At 39.9% G+C, this 18,031-nt stretch overlaps 1 protein-coding gene across 4 annotated transcripts in view; it reads left to right on the top strand.

The window, feature by feature from the left end:
• The window catches only part of ANKS1B (ankyrin repeat and sterile alpha motif domain containing 1B), an 839,347-nt gene that overhangs the window by 118,871 nt on the left and 702,445 nt on the right, over nt 1-18,031 (top strand). For all 4 annotated transcript variants that reach the window (XM_036299864.1, XM_036299863.1, XM_036299862.1 and 1 more), the window contains exons 3-8: nt 1,165-1,321; nt 3,923-4,219; nt 9,139-9,214; nt 11,079-11,180; nt 14,638-14,751; nt 15,726-15,892. In XM_036299864.1, coding sequence (XP_036155757.1) covers nt 1,165-1,321; nt 3,923-4,219; nt 9,139-9,214; nt 11,079-11,180; nt 14,638-14,751; nt 15,726-15,892 — 913 coding nt within the window. The remainder of the gene's footprint in view (nt 1-1,164; nt 1,322-3,922; nt 4,220-9,138; nt 9,215-11,078; nt 11,181-14,637; nt 14,752-15,725; nt 15,893-18,031) is intronic.

Below are 18,031 nucleotides of genomic sequence, written 5' to 3'. Positions count from 1 at the left end.
CTGGTGATTTGTTATATATGAGAAACAACTTTAGAATATGTTGTGATTGTCTGTCTGCACGTATTTGTTTATCTACCTAGGATTTCATTTAGTGAATTAATAGAATTTGCTTTTTAAATGCATCCAAATGAAAATATAGTTGCTCAGTTGTTTCTGATTGTTTGTTGCAAAGTTCAATGTAATTATACTAGTAATTATGAATTAATTCCGCCTGAGGTTGAGTATTGCAATTTAGAATTTTTACTTTGAAAACCTAGTGGGATTTAGTACAAAATCCTATAGGTAGGATATATTGAGTATGTACTGAAATTGCATCAATGATAGAACTTGTCGCATAAATGAATTTACCTCTTGAAATGATTTCTTAGGCTTGAGAGGACAAAGGTGAATGAGTGCAGAAGTATGGACAATACATATTCAAAGTATATTGTGTGCTATGGCTGAAAATGAATTAAACTCCACACCCCCAACCTTGGGCTTGTACTGCAGCTAGACCTTAAAAGTCCCTTTCCTTGTGGGGGGGAGGTTGGGGGTTAATGGGGGGGGATGAGGACACATTTGTAATACCTTAACTAATAATAATAATAATAAAAAAAAGTCCCTTTCTTACTGTGCTGTCTGCTTTCTCTTGTACAGTATATGTATCTTCAGTTACATATTGCAGTTCTCAATAGGAATGATACATAAACTCCCTAAATGTCTGCTGGTAGTATAATAATTTTTTTTAAAAAAATAAGGAGTTTGCTTGAACCTCAGGTTTTTCTTTAGGCTAAATCTCAGGTATGGGCTATCTGGAAAGAACTACATTAAGAAAAAAAAACACAGGAAGAGGTATACTTTTAAATTATTTTACTTAATTCATTCGGTTAATGAAATTAGATATTTTTTTCCCCCCAAATGACTTCTATTAAGTCGTTTCATTGGTTAGTCAACACTCTGTGTGAGTGTGTGTGGCAGTGTTGGTTTTTCAGGTGAGTACAGCAGCCAGATGTTCAATAAGCAGACTCTTAAACCCAATTTTACACCTCAGGACCTTGGATTATTATGCTAAATTGCCACCCAGCATCTACTGTACTTTAATAATGATCTACTTGATAAAACTGTGTTGTTCAGCACGTTTTCTTTTCTGTTGTGTACTTTCCTTCTTCTTCTTTTTCTTCTTAGGGAAATAGTTCTCAAACTACTTCAATATGAGGCATCCACAAATGTAGCAGACAACAAGGGCTATTTCCCGATTCACCTGGCTGCCTGGAAAGGCGATGAGGAAATTGTGAAGATTCTTATTCATCATGGGCCATCGCATTCCCGAGTCAATGAACAGGTGCACTTGTCAAATGTTTGCTCATGCTATACTTTTTCTAGAGTTTTGAGAAGGCAAAGCCACAAGTGAAAACTTAAGTTATTTTAAAATGAGATTAAAAAATGAATGTGAAAAAATTTGATTACTTCTGTCTTTACCCTGCCAAAGACTTTTCCACTACTGAATTTGCTGAAGGGAAATTTGAAAATTTCTTTGGCATTTGTATACAGTACATAGGCACTAATATGGGCATTTGTTAAGATATTTGTTAACAAGAAAACCCCACCTAAGGGAAGTAGTTGTGATATTTTTGCCTTCCTTATATAAGCATCGATTTTATAGCTCTTGAATATTTAAAGGTAGAATGGAATTCACATTTATAATGTGAATTAGAGCTTTTCTTAGTAAAAATTTAAATGCTAGGGAAGTAATGATAACTATCATTTGTATAGTGCTTTACCATTTACATAGCACCTTCACAGTAAGTACCTTTTGCGAATCAAAATACAATGTATAGAGTTGCTAGTCAAAAATCAAGTTAAAATTTTTCTATATACGTAAATATATACATATGCCTCGAGTAAGTTGAGTAAAACACTAACAGCAGTTGATACCACAGGTAAAGTTATAATATTTGCAAGTGCATAATATTCGTAATACTCAAAACAGACATATTAAAAGAGGAAGGCCATTGTCAGTATTCTAAATAAATAAGACCACACATTCCAGAAAGCAGAATAAAGTCCCCTAAAGCAGTATGATAACAAACATCTTAGCTCTGCATGCCCCCTACTGTTCCCATTTTGTAAAACAATATTTGAAAACCAGCATGCAGTCCAACAATTGAATTTCAACCATGGCATTAAGCTGCAGGTTGGCAGCTGTCCAACATCAATGCAAGTAGGTTACTCTAGGGCAGGCACATCTAATAAAGTATAATTAGCATATTGTTCAAATAGATACAGACCTTGCAGGCCCTTGGATGAAATTCAGACTAAAGAGTAAAAAGTAACACTATCACTAGCTATAAACAGCAAAAGGAAGAAAAAAAGTTTATTTTTCCAAAATACAATAGAAAGAACTAATCAAGAAAAATGTTTTATTAATTGGAAATGTCTTATTAATACTTATCACAATAAAAATGTCTGTGTTTACAGGTTAAAAATGCAGAATATTTTTTATGAGAGTAAACATATAAATCTGATCTTAAAAAAAGGCAGATATGGCTCAGTGTATCATACTAAAAGGAAATGTATGAGAATGCTGTTCTCTTCTTCAGAAAACCAGAAGTTAAAAGATCATTTGTAGTATGAGCCATCTGGTGGTTATTCTGAATAATTGTCTGAATGCCCCAAAGCAAACCTGAAATAAGATGGAAAAATAATCCAAGGTTAAACAAGAGTATATTAGTTTTTACAAACAAAATATTTTTTAAATGACATGAAAATAAGAAAAAACACACACCTAGAATTCATTTATATTTGAAACTTGACAATTTTAAATGGGGTATGACTGCAATGGTATGTTTTAAAGAGAAACACTTGTTTTGTGTGATGTTGAACAGTTCAATTAAAATATAAAAAAAGTCTTCCCAAGGAGATTCTTTTTTCACTTCTATACTTTATGTTTTGGTTTCTATTTGGTTTCATATTAGGGCACCCATATGTCTTCATTCTCTTATATGGAAAATAAAATGAAACTTAATTTGGGAGACCTCTCTGTAAATCTTTCATTATCAAGAATTTACTGATTAGTGGGGGATGCCAGTCAAGATAGCAGAGTAGGTGGATGCTGTGCTCTCCTCCTCCCATGACCACATCAAATTTATAGCTAAATACAGAACAGCCAACCTGGTGAACCATCTGAGGACTAGCTGAACAGAAGTCCTAAACTAAGCATATAAAGAAGCCACACCTGACCGGTGTGGCTCAGGAGTTGAGCTTTGACCCATGAACCAGGAGGTCAGGGTTTGATTCCCAGTCAGGGCACATGCCTGGCTTGCAGGCTCGATCCCCGATAGGGGGAATGCAGGAGGCAGCCGATCAATGATTCTCTCTCATCATTGATGCTTCTATCTTGCTCTCCCTCTCCCTTCCTCTCAGAAATCAATAAAAAATATATACTTTTTTTTTTAAAAAAAGAAGTTCTGTTGAGATAGCATCAGTGTACTTAAAAAAAAAAAAGAATTGACGAACTCATTTGTCTTTTGGAAAGCCAGGCTATTGAAAGTGTGTTATAATTGTTATTAATCTCTCTCATTAACAAATGTCATGGAGGCGCGATGCACAGTGCAGATCACACTGAAACACCGACCATCTGGGCCCAGCAGGGCCGCTGACTAACATGGCTAAACCATTTATCACTCTTGGAAATTGGAATAAATAATGTAGGGAAAAGTTAGATTTTTTTCCCTATTGAAGTGATAAAAATCAAATGTGATATTTTTGATGCAATCAATGATGCATACTTTTATCAGATATAAAATTCTATTAGGAATACTTATCAAAATAGATAAATCTTAAACATATTTTCAAAGCATCTGAGGTTTTAGATGACGGAGTTTACATTTTGATAAGGAATTGAGTTTCTGAAAACGTGCGTTTTATGCGTCTGTGTTAACAGAACAATGAGAATGAAACTGCCCTACACTGTGCAGCTCAATACGGACACTCAGAAGTCGTGGCCGTTCTCCTGGATGAGCTCACGGATCCCACCATCAGGAACAGCAAGCTGGAAACACCTTTGGACCTGGCGGCGCTTTACGGACGGCTGAGAGTAGTCAAAATGATCATCAGCGCGCACCCTAACTTAATGAGCTGCAACACTCGCAAGCACACTCCGCTACACCTCGCCGCACGCAACGGCCACAAAGCAGTCGTTCAGGTGCTGTTGGAAGCAGGAATGGATGTGAGCTGTCAGGTGAGTCTTCTGTTAGCTGGGCTTTAAAAGTGATGGTGCTCTATAGTGTTGCTTTGGGATGCAGATGTTATAGGTTATATATAGAGCCCAGCCAGCGTGGCTCAGTGGTTGAGCATCCACCTATGAGCCAGGAGGTCACAGTTCCATTTTGGTCAGGGCACATACCTGGGTTGCTGGCTGTATCCCCCTTAGGGGGTATGCAGGATACAGTTGATCAATGATTCTCTCTCATCATTGATGTTTCTTTCTCCCTCTTCCTCTCCTTCCTTTCGGAAATTTAAAAAAAAAAAAAATCTAATATAATAAACGACAAACATGCAAATTGACCGTACCTTCACTACACCTTAAGCCATGCCCACCAGCCAAGCAGAGCGACTATATGCAAAGTAACCCAACCAAGATGGCAGCCAGCAGCCACGGAGCTGGAGTGAGCAGGAGGCTTGGTTGCTCCAGTGATGGAGGAAGCCAAGCTTCCCACCTGCCGAAGCCAGCTCTGAGCTCCACTCAAGGCTACAAAGTTTCAATTATAGAAGGTAAATAAATCTCAGAATAAGAAAAGAAAAAAAAATGGAGAAGCTCGGAGCTTCCGTCGCCGTGGGCCTTGGCCAGCCTGAAAACAGCCCTCAGCCCCTCACCCAGACAGGCCAGGCACCCCAGTGGGGGTCCCTCACCCTAAAGGGGGTGTGGCCAGCCTGCAAACAGCCATCAGCCCCTCACCCAGACTGGCCAAACCTCCATGGGGTGAGGGTCCCCACTGGGGGGGGCTTAACCAGCTTGCAAACAGCCATTGGCCCATCACCCAGGCTGGCCAGGCACTCCAGCGGGACCCCCACCCTGATCCGGGACACCCTTCAGGGCAAACCAGCCAGCCTCCACCCATGCACCAGGCCTCTATCCTATATAATAAAAGGGTAATATGCAAACTGACCCTAATAGCAGAATGACTGGGAATGACTGGTCACTATGACACACACTGACCACCAGGGGGCAGATGCTCAATGCAGGAGCTGCCCCCTGGCGGTCAGTGCGCTCTCACAGTGGGAGCTCTGCTCAACCACAAGCCAGGCTGACGGCTGCCAGTACAGCAGTGGTGGTGGGAGCATCTCCTGCCTCCTCAGCAGCGCTAAGGATGTCCGACCTTAGCTTAGGCCTGCTCCCTGGTGGCAAGTGGATATCCCCCGAGGACTGCTGGGCTGCCAGAGGGATGTCTGACTGCCAGCTTAGGCCCAATCCCCCGGAGAGTGGGCCTAAGCCAGCAGATGGTCATCCCCCGAGGGGTCCCAGACTGTGAGAGGGCACAGGCCAGGCTGAGGGACCCCCCTCCCGAGTGAATAAATTTTTGTGCACTGGGCCTCTAGACCTATCTAATAAAAGAGAAACATGGTAATTAGCGTACATCCGCTACCCTTCCCATTGACTAATCAGTGAGATATGCAAATTAACTGCCAGCCAAGATGGCGGCCGGCAGCCAGGCAGCTTGAAGTGAACATGAGGCTTGCTTGCTTCAGTGACGGAGGAAACCAACGTTCCCCGCCTGCCTTGCCAGCCTCTGAGCTTGCAGTTTGAAACATTGTTACAAATATAGAAGCTAAACAAAACCCCAGAAACCTGCTTTCAGCCAGCCGGGATCTCAGAGCTGGAGTTGTTACAGTGTTTCGATTATAGAACCCAAACAAACCAGATACCTGCTTTCAGTAGCAGAGGCCTCAGAGCTGGAGCCAAGCCTCAAAGCTAAAGCTGGCCCAGAATAAAAAAAAAAAGAAAAAAAGGAGCAGTTGGGAGCTTTAGTCACCCACCAGCCTGAAAACATCCCTCAGCCCCTCACCCAGACTGGCCAGGCACCCCAGTGGGGACCCCCACCCTGATCCAGGACACCCTTCAGGGCAAACCAGCCAGCCTCCACCCGTGCAGCAGGCCTCTATCCTATATAGTAAAAGGGTAATATGCCTCCCAGCACCGGAATCAGCGGAGCTGAGAGGCCTCCCGCCACTGGGATCAGTGTGACAGGGGGCAGCGCCCAAACCCCCTGATTGCCCTGCGGCTCTGTGTGTGACAGGGGGCGGGGCCACAACCTCCCTATCCGCCCTGCTCTGTTCGTGACGGGAAGGCGCCGCAACCCCCTGATCAGCCCTGCTCTGTGCCTGATGGGGGGAGCTCCCCAACCCCCTGATCGTCCTGCGGCTCTGGGTGTGACAGGGTGCAGCGCCCCAACCCCCTGATGGGCCCTGCTCTGTGTGTGACAGGGTGCAGCGCCCCAACCCCCTGATCGGCCCTGCTCTGTGTTTGATGGGATAGAGCCATAACCTCCCCATCGGCCCTGCCCTGAGTGTGAGAGTGACGGCGCCCCAACCCCCTGATTGGCCCTGCTCTGTGGGTGATAGAGGGCGGCGCCCCAACCCCCTGATCCACCCTGCTCTGTGCTTGACGGGGGGAGCTCCCAACCCCTTGATGGGCCCTGCTCTGTGTGTGACAGGGTATGGAGCCCCAACCCCCCTGATGGGCCCTGCTCTGTGTGTGACAGGGGGCAGTGCCCCACCCCCCTGATTGGCCCTGCTCTGTGCGTGACGGGGTGGCGCCGCAACCTCCCCATCGACCCTGCTTTGAGTGTGATGGGGCGGTGGCCCTACCCTGAGCATGACTGAGGGTGGCATCGCAACCTCCCAATCTGCCCTGCTCTGTGCATGACAGGGGGCGGTGCCCCAACCCCCTGATCGGCCCTGCTCTGAGCCCGACCAGGGGCTGCACCTAGGGATTGGGCCTGCCCTCTGCCACCTGGGAGCAGGCCTAAGCTAATAGGTCGTTATCTCCCGAGGGGTCCCAGACTGCAAGAGGGCACAGGCCGGGCTGAGGGGACCCCCCACCCCCCCGAGTGCACAAATTTTTGTGCACCGGGCCTCTAGTATATATATAAAACCCTAAACAACTGTTTGCTATGATGTGCACTGACCACCAGGGGGCAGACGCTCAAAGCAGGAACTGCCCCCTGGTGGTCAGTGTGCTCCCACAGTGGGAGCGCCGCTCTGCTGACCAACGGGCACCAGACACAGGGCTCATGGCTGGCTGCCTCAACTCAGAGACCGCAGTAGAGCAGCAGCCAGCCTACCGAGTGGTGGTGGTGGCAGACACAGCGGGGCCAGGATGCGCAGGAGTGGCAGATAGCGTTGGACTGCCTGTTTTGGCCCGATCTCTGCAGGCCACACCGAGGGACCCCACCGGTGTAGGAATCCGTGCACTGGGCCTCTAGTATATATATATATTGAAAAAAAGAAAAAAAACATTATATGTAGAAATCGTACCATTTTTTGATTAGTCAAATTGTCTGCAAGTATTTTTGTAACTACTAAGTTCAAGGCACCCTGTCACACACTTTTGGGAAGTATGTAGAGATATAAGGCATGATCTCTAACCTCATTCTAATTTGAGGGCTATATACATGAAAAATTATTCTTAGATGGCAGTTGTGTGTGGTACCTTAGTAATTGTTTCTTTTGTTCTAGTAACTAGCACACATGAGGGATCCATCAAAGTTGAACGAGTGAATGAATGAAATAAATGCACTTGAACATTTTGAGTATGTACTTTGTGTTTAATATGTCACCACATTTAGAATCCAGTTCTCCACATCTGTCCTGAGGGAATGAGAGCTGTTAACTTCCAGTTAAGATATGAGCAATCAGATTCAAAGATTTAAGAAACTTGCCAAAGGATCATAGCTGATACACATAGCTGATACACCCAGAATGTGAATTTAGACTTACTGATTAAAGTCCAGGCATGTTTTCACAACAATGGGCTGTATGTACATAACTAATGAAGGAAAGACCATTGTACCTAAGGCTATCGGAAATAAGCTTTTTGGAGAAGTGGTTTGAGTTGAGCTTTGAAGGATGGGTAACATTAGGATATATTTTGTTTCTCCACAAGGAAAGAGTAACCTGCTTTTATTATCTGTCTCAAGTTACCAAAACTTTTAAAAAACAATTTTATTCTTTTCTGACTGTTTTTTGGCTCCCAAGTCAGTGGTAGCATTCTTATCTTTTAGAGACTCTTCTGGTTCCCGTCAGGTTGTGATCTTCTCCCCTGTGTATTAGTAAGCTATTGCTGCATAACAAACTATGCCCAAGCTGAATGGCTTCACACCGTAACTGTGTACTTAGCTCATAATATTGGGGTTGGTGGTTTAGTCTGAGCTCATCTGGGTAGTTCTTCCATCTTGGCAAGGTTCTCTCATTCTTCTGGAGTCAGTTGTAAGTCACTTAAGTGGCTCTGTGTCAGGGACTGACTAGATGTTGCCTGGGATAATGGGTGAGACTGGAATGTCTTCTTTTTTTAAAAATATATTTTATTGATTTTTTACAGAGAGGAAGGGAGAGGGAGAGGGATAGAGAGTTAGAAACATCGATGAGAGAGAAACACCAATCAGCTGTCTCCTGCACACCCCCTACTGGGGATGTGGCTGCAACCAAGGTACATGCCCTTGACCAGAATCAAGCCTGGGACCCTTCAGTCCTCAGGCCGATGCTCTATCCACTGAGGCAAACTGGTTAGGGCTGGAATGTCTTCTTTACACTATCTTTCTCTCAAGAAGTGCTGAGCCCAGCCAGCTTGGCTCAGTGGTTGAGCCTCAATCAGAAGGTCACAGGTTTGATTCCCAGTTAGAGCACATGCCCGGGTTGTAGGCTTGATCTCCAATACCCCTATTCTATCTCTCTGTCCCTCTTCCTTCCTTTCTGAAATCAATAAAATATATATATATGTATGTGTGTGTGTGTGTATATATATATATATATTAAAAGAAAAAAGAGAAGTGCTGATATTACAGAGAATATGTATGAATATATAAAATGACACAATTTTTTAAAACTGTAATCATTCCTAATGCAACTGTGTTTCTTTTTCTGATTCTTTTTTTTTTCCAGACAGAAAAGGGGAGTGCACTTCATGAAGCAGCTTTGTTTGGAAAGGTGGATGTTGTGAGAGTTCTATTAGAAACAGGTAACTATCATGAGTCCCCATGGAGCTTATTCTACCACATAGTATTTTTAAAAATATACATATTTTATTGATTTTTTACAGAGAGGGAGGGAGACAGATAGAGAGTCAGAAACATCGATGAGAGAGAAACATCGATCAGCTGCCTCCTGCACACCCCCCACTGGGGATGTGCCAGCAACCAAGGTACATGCCCCCGATCGGAATCCAACCTGGGACCCCTCAGTCCGCAGGCCGATGCTCCATCCACTGAGCCAAACCGGTCAGGGCTTAGCACATACTATTTTTTATTTCAGGAGTAAAAGAAAACAATTTATTTATTTATTTTTTACATAATCACCCTTTCTTCTTATCTTCCCTCCAAATTGCAGTTTTATATTCACATCATGCAGAATTGAGCCTCAGTGTTTAGATAAAATTGATATAAATGTGTACCTTCTTTCACTTGGTGGATGTTTTAGTAAAAAGCTCTTGGAAATTAGAATGATGTACATTTAAGTCACAGTAAAATATACTAGAGCAACTTCCTAAAGGAAAAGGAAATCTCTGCTTTCCACAAGAGGAAGGATCCTGTGAATTTATGACAATTGCTTTGTTTATTAAAGAACAGAATATTTCCCTCGCTTTTCATACTGTGAACTGTGGTAAACAGCAATTAGAGTTCTCTGTCCTTAAGGCAAATTCTCCTTCTGGTTTTTTTTAATCAACTGAGTTGCTGTTGTTTGTCAGCTGCAGTGATTTAAAGGGGACCTTTTAGGGGGAATGCTTTGAAGGAACAAAGTAGGTTTATTTGTCTTCGTGGGCATATTGTGATCAAAATGAAATAAAATTGGTACAGAGGAGGGATTATTTCTTTTCAGGATCAAAAGGCATGAGTACCAATTCATACTTTGAAACAATTGATGAGTCTTTTGTGTTATGGGTATATCTCATGCTTTTATTTTCCTCTGTAAAAAAAAAAAAAGTGTAAAACGTTGGCAGACTATGGCATTTTGATTGTGTTTATGCAAAGTTAAAATTTCATGTATATTGAACTTGACACAGTGATATATTAAATGTGTTGAGGCAATCAATTAAATGTGTGCTAGTCACACAACCCTACACAACTGAAAAAATAATAGAAGACAATATATAATCTTACTATGATGAACTACCATTTGAGGCCAGATTCTGTAAAGTGGCTCTGCTTGTCTTTAGATGTTTGGAAATTTATAAACTTTTTTAGGGTGGCGGAAGCTATTTGCTACATTACAGTAAGTTCTTTAGTGCAATATGTATTTTCGGAATTAAAATAATTCCAACGGTTTTTAATTATGCACTTCAGCAAGTTTGCTCACCATGCAGACGATGAGTGTTGCTAACATTGATTGTAATGTATGAAATATTTGACTTTGGTATTTGGACAAGAGTTCTAAATAATCATACTCTTTCCACTTTCGTGACTATTCAAGTATTTTAAGACTGTTCTTATATTACTCACATGGTACAATAGTATAATTTAAAAATATTTTTATGACACACAGACTATATAAATCACATGACCATTATACTTTAGGAATTCACATTCTAAATTAATATTTTCAGCTTGTACCATTTAGTTTACAATTTAAAATAGCTATAATCCGAAAAAAGTTCTTAAGAGTTAATTCATTATCAAGATTATTCCTAATATTTGGTAGCAGTCGTCGCCTTCTGTTTTACTAAAATCTTGCATGTGTAGGTGTGCACATGTAACTTTATTAAAAAATGACTTTTTAAACGTGCTTAGTGTGTATGTATATGTTTGAAGTTAGAATAGTTATATATTAACAGTGTCTTCTGGTCACTCCAATGTTGTATATCTAGTGGGGTTTTCTTTTTCTTTCAGGAATTGATGCCAATATAAAGGATAGCTTAGGGAGAACTGTCTTAGACATTCTGAAAGAACATCCATCTCAGAAATCTCTCCAGATTGCAACACTCCTACAAGGTAAACAGTATTGATGATGGATGAGTGTGCCTTAAAGTTAAGATTCAATGAAAACCGTCCTCGTTTTCCCTGGGGGTTTGAGTTAATGTTTACCTTTGAATGAACTTCTTCTTTGCAATTTTTTTTCTAGTAGACTTTTAAACTAAATAAAATTCTTTGTAATGCTTTATTTTGGTTTTTAAGCTACTCAGTGTTTTAAGAAAAGCTAAGATATTTTTTCGTGCACTTGATATTAGTCTCTTTTAAACACAGATATTAAATGTATAGTTATGAGCTGGAAGGTATAAGATTATACAGTGAGGGTAATTAAGTATTATATCACATTTGAGTAATCCTTAAAGAGTTCAGGGATTTCTGTTATCTTGCCTTATTTCTTTAACCTGCGAGGGTAAGTCAGATGTCATTGTTGTGAAGTTCTGAGAGTCTAAGGGACTTGCCCAAACTCGCATGTTCTGCTCGGAGCAGTAGAGTTGGTGCATAAGTGCCGGGTTAACTACAGTAAAATGGCATGTAGATTATTTCCCCTAATCCAGCAGTGCCAGTAGTTCCATCTTGCCAGCTCTGTTTTTGATAAAGGCCACTTGAATACTTTTGTAGTTAGTTGCTGTTATTTGACAACCATTTAGGTACTGCTTCTTTGTTTGTAGGATTACGTACGTCCCGGTTTGATTGAAAACTTTTATGAAAAATTTAGATTTAGACTGACTGGTGTGGCTTGGTAGTTGAGCATCAACCCCTGAACCAGGAGGGCACATGCTAGATCCCCAGTGAGGGGTGTGCAGGGGGCAGGGGATCAATGATTCTCTCTCATCATTGATGATTCTACGCCTCTCCCTTCCTCTCTCTGAAGTCAATAAAAACAACAACAATATTAAAAGAATTTAGATTTAAATGCTCTCCCTTTCTGCTTGGTGCTAGGCCTGGCATGTAGCATGTTTTCTTAAAAACCCAGAGGTTTGTTCTCTCCATTCCAGTCAGCTCAGACACTATACAGCTGCGATTAGTCCCTATAATTGTTACGGATTGGCTGCAAATGCAATTGAGGAGGGAGGCTGGACGGGCTTCATTGGATTATCAGTTGGGAGGCTTTGTCCTGCAGGGAGATAAGTGAATTACAACCAAGTGAGCAGGAGATATGTAGGGTCAACAGGGGCCAAAGAGAGGTAAGGAGAATAGATACTCTACAGGAGGTCATTATGCTCTCTTCTCTCCAAATTTCCAAAACCTCTCACGGAAGTTCAGGCCCCTACAATTTCCTTGTTAATAACGAAGTTAATTTTAAGTCAAGTGCATGTAGAGATAAATCAGAGAATACAAGAGTGGCTCTTCATATCAATTCAAATTAAAATTGAGTCGAATCAAAGCTAAAACATCAAAGTAGTACGCAGCACTTTTATAAGTCTTCCCCCTCTAGGTGATTTGTATTTCATGTTGGGTTTTTGGCTCTGAGATTAAAAAAACACACCACTGAGACTTGTGCATAGTGTTTTTTTTTGGAAAAAGCAAAATAAATATACACTAAAAAGGGAGCATGACAGAATTACAGACAATTTTTATAAGATGCCGCATTAGTTCAACTTAAATAAAATGTTATTATAGAGGATTAACTGTTCTTTTAAATGATCATGATTCATTAGGTATGCCAATTTGTGATAGGATATATGGGGCACCTTTGAATTTTTGAAATAATTGGAAAACTTTAGAACGTGAACACGTTCTATATTCTTTATATTCCTGGATTTCAAGTCACTGGTGCATCTTTTTTTTTTTTTTTTTCCCCAGAGAGGAAGGGAGAGGGAGACAGATAGAAGCATTAATGAGGAGAGAGAATCATTGATCGGCTGCCTCCTGCACACCCTACACCGGGGATTGAGCCCACAACCCAGGCATATGCCCTGACTAGGAATGGAACCGTGACCTCCTGGTACATAGGTCGACACTCAGCCACTGAGCCACACCGGCTGGGCTCACTGGTGCATTTTAAATCTTATGAAAAAGTTTGTTATAGCAATAAAGCCAATTGATAGTAGATAAAATTACTATTTGTGTCCCCAGGAGAAATTAACTTTTCATAATTACTGCATGAGTCAAAACTTTTAAGCATAGAAGCCTATAGGTTGCTTTCTTTTCCTAGTAGAATGTGCCTAGTAGAATTGCCCTTAGGTAAAAACTCTTTGGCTGATATGAGGACATAAGTGGCTGGCGAGAGAGCACAAACTTTCTTAACTGGATTTTTTTTTAAAGGTTTCTTCTGAATAAAGAAATGCAAGTAAAAGATCCCCATAGGGAGGGATCTATTCATTTAATCCTAACCACAAACTGGGAGCCGCATGCTTGGGGGAGATAGCAGATACATTTTGTTTAGATCACAGATTTTTAGCTCACACTGTTGCCGTTAAAAAAATTGAATTAGCTTTCAACATTTAAAAATCTAGGATTTTAGTTAAAACTCCAGAGCTTTTAACAAATGCAGGCTTTCATTTTCCTTCATTGAAGCCTAACTTTAGGTAAGTGTACCTGCTCTCTAGCTACTCATGGTCTGTATGCTCTCTGTTCTTTCATGACACTGGTGATATTTGTGGACATTTTCCCTACATTGAGGTGCTGTTTTCTTTATGTTCAAAAGTGAGATGTTTTCTTGTCCTGTGTCTGTTTGGCTCTGCCACTTATTAGCTGTATGAACGTCGCCAAGTTAAAGTCCTTGTCCTCTAGTTGTCATCTTTAAAACTGAGATTGTAATAGTGCCTGAGTTGTAGTTTTGTGAGGATTGAGTTAACTCATATTAAATACTTAGAACATTGCTGGGTACATAGTAAGCAAAATGTTCATTTTAGCTGCTATTACTAATACGTCTTCATTAAAGTTAGAAAAATGAGAGAGAGATTGAGTGTGGGACATTGCTCCAAGAATAATGAGAAAGAACATTATTGCTTTGTAGAAATAAAGTTTAATATACAATTATGTTTATCTTACTAGATGACAACACCATTTTATCATAAACTTATCCCACTTCATTCATTTATGTGACTTGACTGGTGGTTGTATCCAAATGAATTTGACATTCCTGCTTAGGAATCAAGTCTATTCAAAGCATCTTTCTGAGTTTTAAATCTTTTGGTAGAATACATTTAAGGAAACCACGGATGTTATTGTGTTTTCAACAGGTGAAGTTATTTTTAAGGAAAGAATAGGTTAAGTTTAGTTTTCAGAAAAATGTTCCATAAGTCTCTTTCAAAATATCTTTTTTTGTTCTCATTAAAAGCTTTAAGTTAATAGCTCACCGTGAAGTTCTTTGGGTTTTTTTTTTTTGGCTTTATGAAGTTCTTATAAAAACTTAGGATGTATTTAAGATATGAGGAAAGACATGGAAAATGATCACCAGAGGTAAAGCATAAAGTTTAGTTAAAGATTTTAAAATAAATGAATTCAAATATGTAATTTTAATACTTATACACAGAGTATTTAGAAGGCATGGGAAGACCAGCAGTCCTTGAAGCACATGTGCAGGAATGTACAACACAGGAAACACACCTTTCATCTCCTCTTGAATCTCCTTCCCAAAAGACCAAAAGTGAGTAGCTAATTATAAATCCTTGAAATGATGTACTGGACTTTTAGGTACAAATTTGTCCTATCTGTACAAAATTGCTAAGCCTTGTGAAAATTTCAAGTCTAATAAGTTCTACCTTATCCTCCATATTTTATCTGTGTATTCAACCAGCATTTATTGAGTTCCTGCTATTTGTCAGGCCCTACTCTTGGTCCTGAGGTTCAGGGATGAACAAGGTAGAGAGCAATCCCTGCTGCCATGAAGTTTACATGGAGTGGATATTTCATAGTAGGTTATTTTTTCCTCAAATGAATTTTTAATGCAGAATAAAAAATACTGATCTCTGGATTGTAACTACTGGATTTTTTTCCCCCCAGAATAAATTATCAGTATAAAGTGCCATTCTTAGAATGATTAGAAAAATGAATATTTGTATGCAACCTACAAATATCAATGTTTTGACAGATGCTGCATATTATTTACCTATTTCTTCTGAGTCTTCCCTTAATATCACATATCATAACTCTAATTTATTAATTACTTGTTTTAATATGTTCTATTTATTTTTATTAAACTTAGGAAGTAGGTTCCTAGTATAATTTTAAATTTGCTAATGAATTGTTGAGTGAATTCTGTCAGTGAAGTGTAATGCTGATAAAAGAGTGTAGAAAATTAAATGCTATAATAAATGAAGCTTTAGGAATCATAATTCCAGATATTTTATGTACCATGTATATGTGAACCTTCAATACTTACTTCCATTTTGAAAAATAATAATTATAGGCAAAATTAGAATTTCTCATTGTCTTTTAATATTCTTGTACTATTTATAGTTTAGTATCTTGTTTTTAGCAGAATAGTTTCTGAGTACTTGACCTTGTTTGCCATATTTTGAGTTCTATTACCATAACAACTCATATTTCTATTATCTAACATTAAGTGTTATCAGTGACCTTTCTTGGAACTTTGAAAAAAATCTACTGTTCCCTTAACAGGTGAAACTGTGACTGGAGAATTATCAAAACTCTTGGATGAAATAAAACTCTGCCAAGAAAAGGATTATTCTTTTGAAGACTTGTGCCACACAATATCAGACCACTACTTAGATAATTTGAGCAAGATTTCAGAGGAAGAACTTGGGAAAAATGGAAGCCAGAGTGTAGTAAGTAAGGGGGGCAAGAAGCCAATTCGCCTGTCTTTTCCAGTTCAGTGTGTGCCGAAGAGGCATGGGCTTGTGCATTACCTTACCTGCCGACTCGGCCAGTGTCAAAGGTCAGGCTGCCTATTACTTTTCCCTCATGTTCACTGGTGTTTTATTCTCACTGCGTGTGGAGGGGAAGGGATGCTAGATAAATCACTTGTAGTTTGTGATGATCTCCTTACTGTTAGACATTCGTAGTTTCATAGTTTCTTTGATTATGTCCTTTTAGTTTTATTGGGTGTGAGGATACTGGTTTCCTTTTGTCTTTCTTCCCCATGTTGTCTGTGAACTGAGTCTGACTCCGTCTTGAAGAAGAAAGCCAGAGCCCTGTGGGTATGGTCACCCCGCATGTCATTGTAGGAGAGAGACATGGTGGGAAGTTGGACCTCCATGTTTTTATAATCCCAAGGGCTCTGCCTGTAACCTGCAAGCTTAGACTCTGAATCATGAGTTACAGATGCTTGCTGAGTTGGATTTTTGTATTAGCACAACAGCAAGAAAAACGGTGAGAATCAAGCAGTTTAAAATTAAGATTTGCGTATCTATTTTGTGTCCTATAGAGGAAGGATTTATAGGATGCACTGGCATTAAAGGAAATATATTGTGATGATACTTTTATAACTTAATTTGTTTTAGAAACATTTTCTTCTAAAGCCATTGGAGTGGATTGTATTAAAGGGATGCCATGTGATTTATGAAAACAAAAATAAATAGCTAAGTATCATGACTGGTATGAGACTATTTACTTCATTTAGTTAGTTAATGTGAGCTGTGATGCTTTCTCAGGTAGCAGCTCTTAGTCTGGAAGGTCCACAGCTGGTTTTACCACATAGCCTGCTTTTGCTTTTGTTTGTTTGTTTTCTGCACTGTCTTTTGTAAAACATCACACTGTTGGCTCCAATAGAAGGTCTTTATGAATGATGATGATTAATTATATATGCACAGAAGTAAATATTTGTTGGTTTTACCAAAAGAATTTATATTAATGAAATATTTATGATAGTAACCTTAATGTCAGGAGAAAATTCCCTGTTTAAAAATGTAAAAAGGTATATGCTGTCTTCAAATTACAAAGCAATTACATTTCAATATTTTCTTGAAATAGGTTAGAAATGAGACCACATTTTTTTCTGCATTAACAATCCATGGTGTTTAGGTTTTTATATCTGTCCCTAAAGATTTATATAAATTTGCTGTTTCTGACCCTCTATGTTTAAACCCACAGACTTTTGGAAAGCCCTCATTTACTAGACCAGTTCCTTTCTTAAACTTTTCTTACTGTATGTACCATAGTAGCAAACAGATTTTGAGCAAACATCCCAAATGCATTTATTTATAAATTATATATATATATATCTACTAGTATCCTAAGAATATATGATGTAAATTATGAGTAATATACTACAAAAGAAACTCGAGGGAGGAGGATAAAGAATAAGTGTCAATAGAAGCTCTAATTTTATTCTTTTACTTAGTGGGTAATCTGTGCCCCCTGTGGTCTGCACACTGTCTTTGGAGACCATGCTCATTCACATTTGTAGCTTTTAGATAGTGATGGAAGGGCATCTGGCATTGCTGGGGTGACATAATTTGAGGAAACGATGGCCAGTCCTGCCCAACCCCCCCCTCCCCGCCCCCTGTAAGCCAAAGACTGTATTGTGATAGTAGCATGAGAGAAATTAATGCGCATAAATTGAAATTCTTCAAATTCAAGTTCATACTTTCATATAAGCAATCGCTCTTTGTTTCTGTGACAAACCTTTATATTTTGTTCCTTAAAAATACTGCCATTTTAAATATTAAACTTTACATGAGGCAGAAAAGCAGAAGGAACAGATGAATAAGAGCAAGGAGTTCTGTTTTATTTGGAATAATCCTATCTAATAAAAGACAAAAAGGGTAATTAACCGTACCTCCGCTACGCTTCCCATTGGCTAATCAGGATGATATGCAAATTAACTGCCAACAAAGATGGCGGTTAATTTGCATATGTAGGCACAATGCTGGGAGGCGAAAGCGGAAGGATGGAAGAAGCCACCTGACCGTGATCGGAAACCCAGGTGGCAGCTAAGAGCCGGGTGTCAGGGCAAAGGCGGCCCT

The sequence above is a fragment of the Myotis myotis genome, unplaced genomic scaffold (genome assembly GCF_014108235.1).
Source record: "Myotis myotis isolate mMyoMyo1 unplaced genomic scaffold, mMyoMyo1.p scaffold_m19_p_3, whole genome shotgun sequence".
In the NCBI taxonomy this organism is placed as follows: Eukaryota; Metazoa; Chordata; class Mammalia; order Chiroptera; family Vespertilionidae; genus Myotis; species Myotis myotis.
Note: the sequence above shows the minus strand (reverse complement) of the source record. Positions and strands in the feature narration are given on the sequence as shown.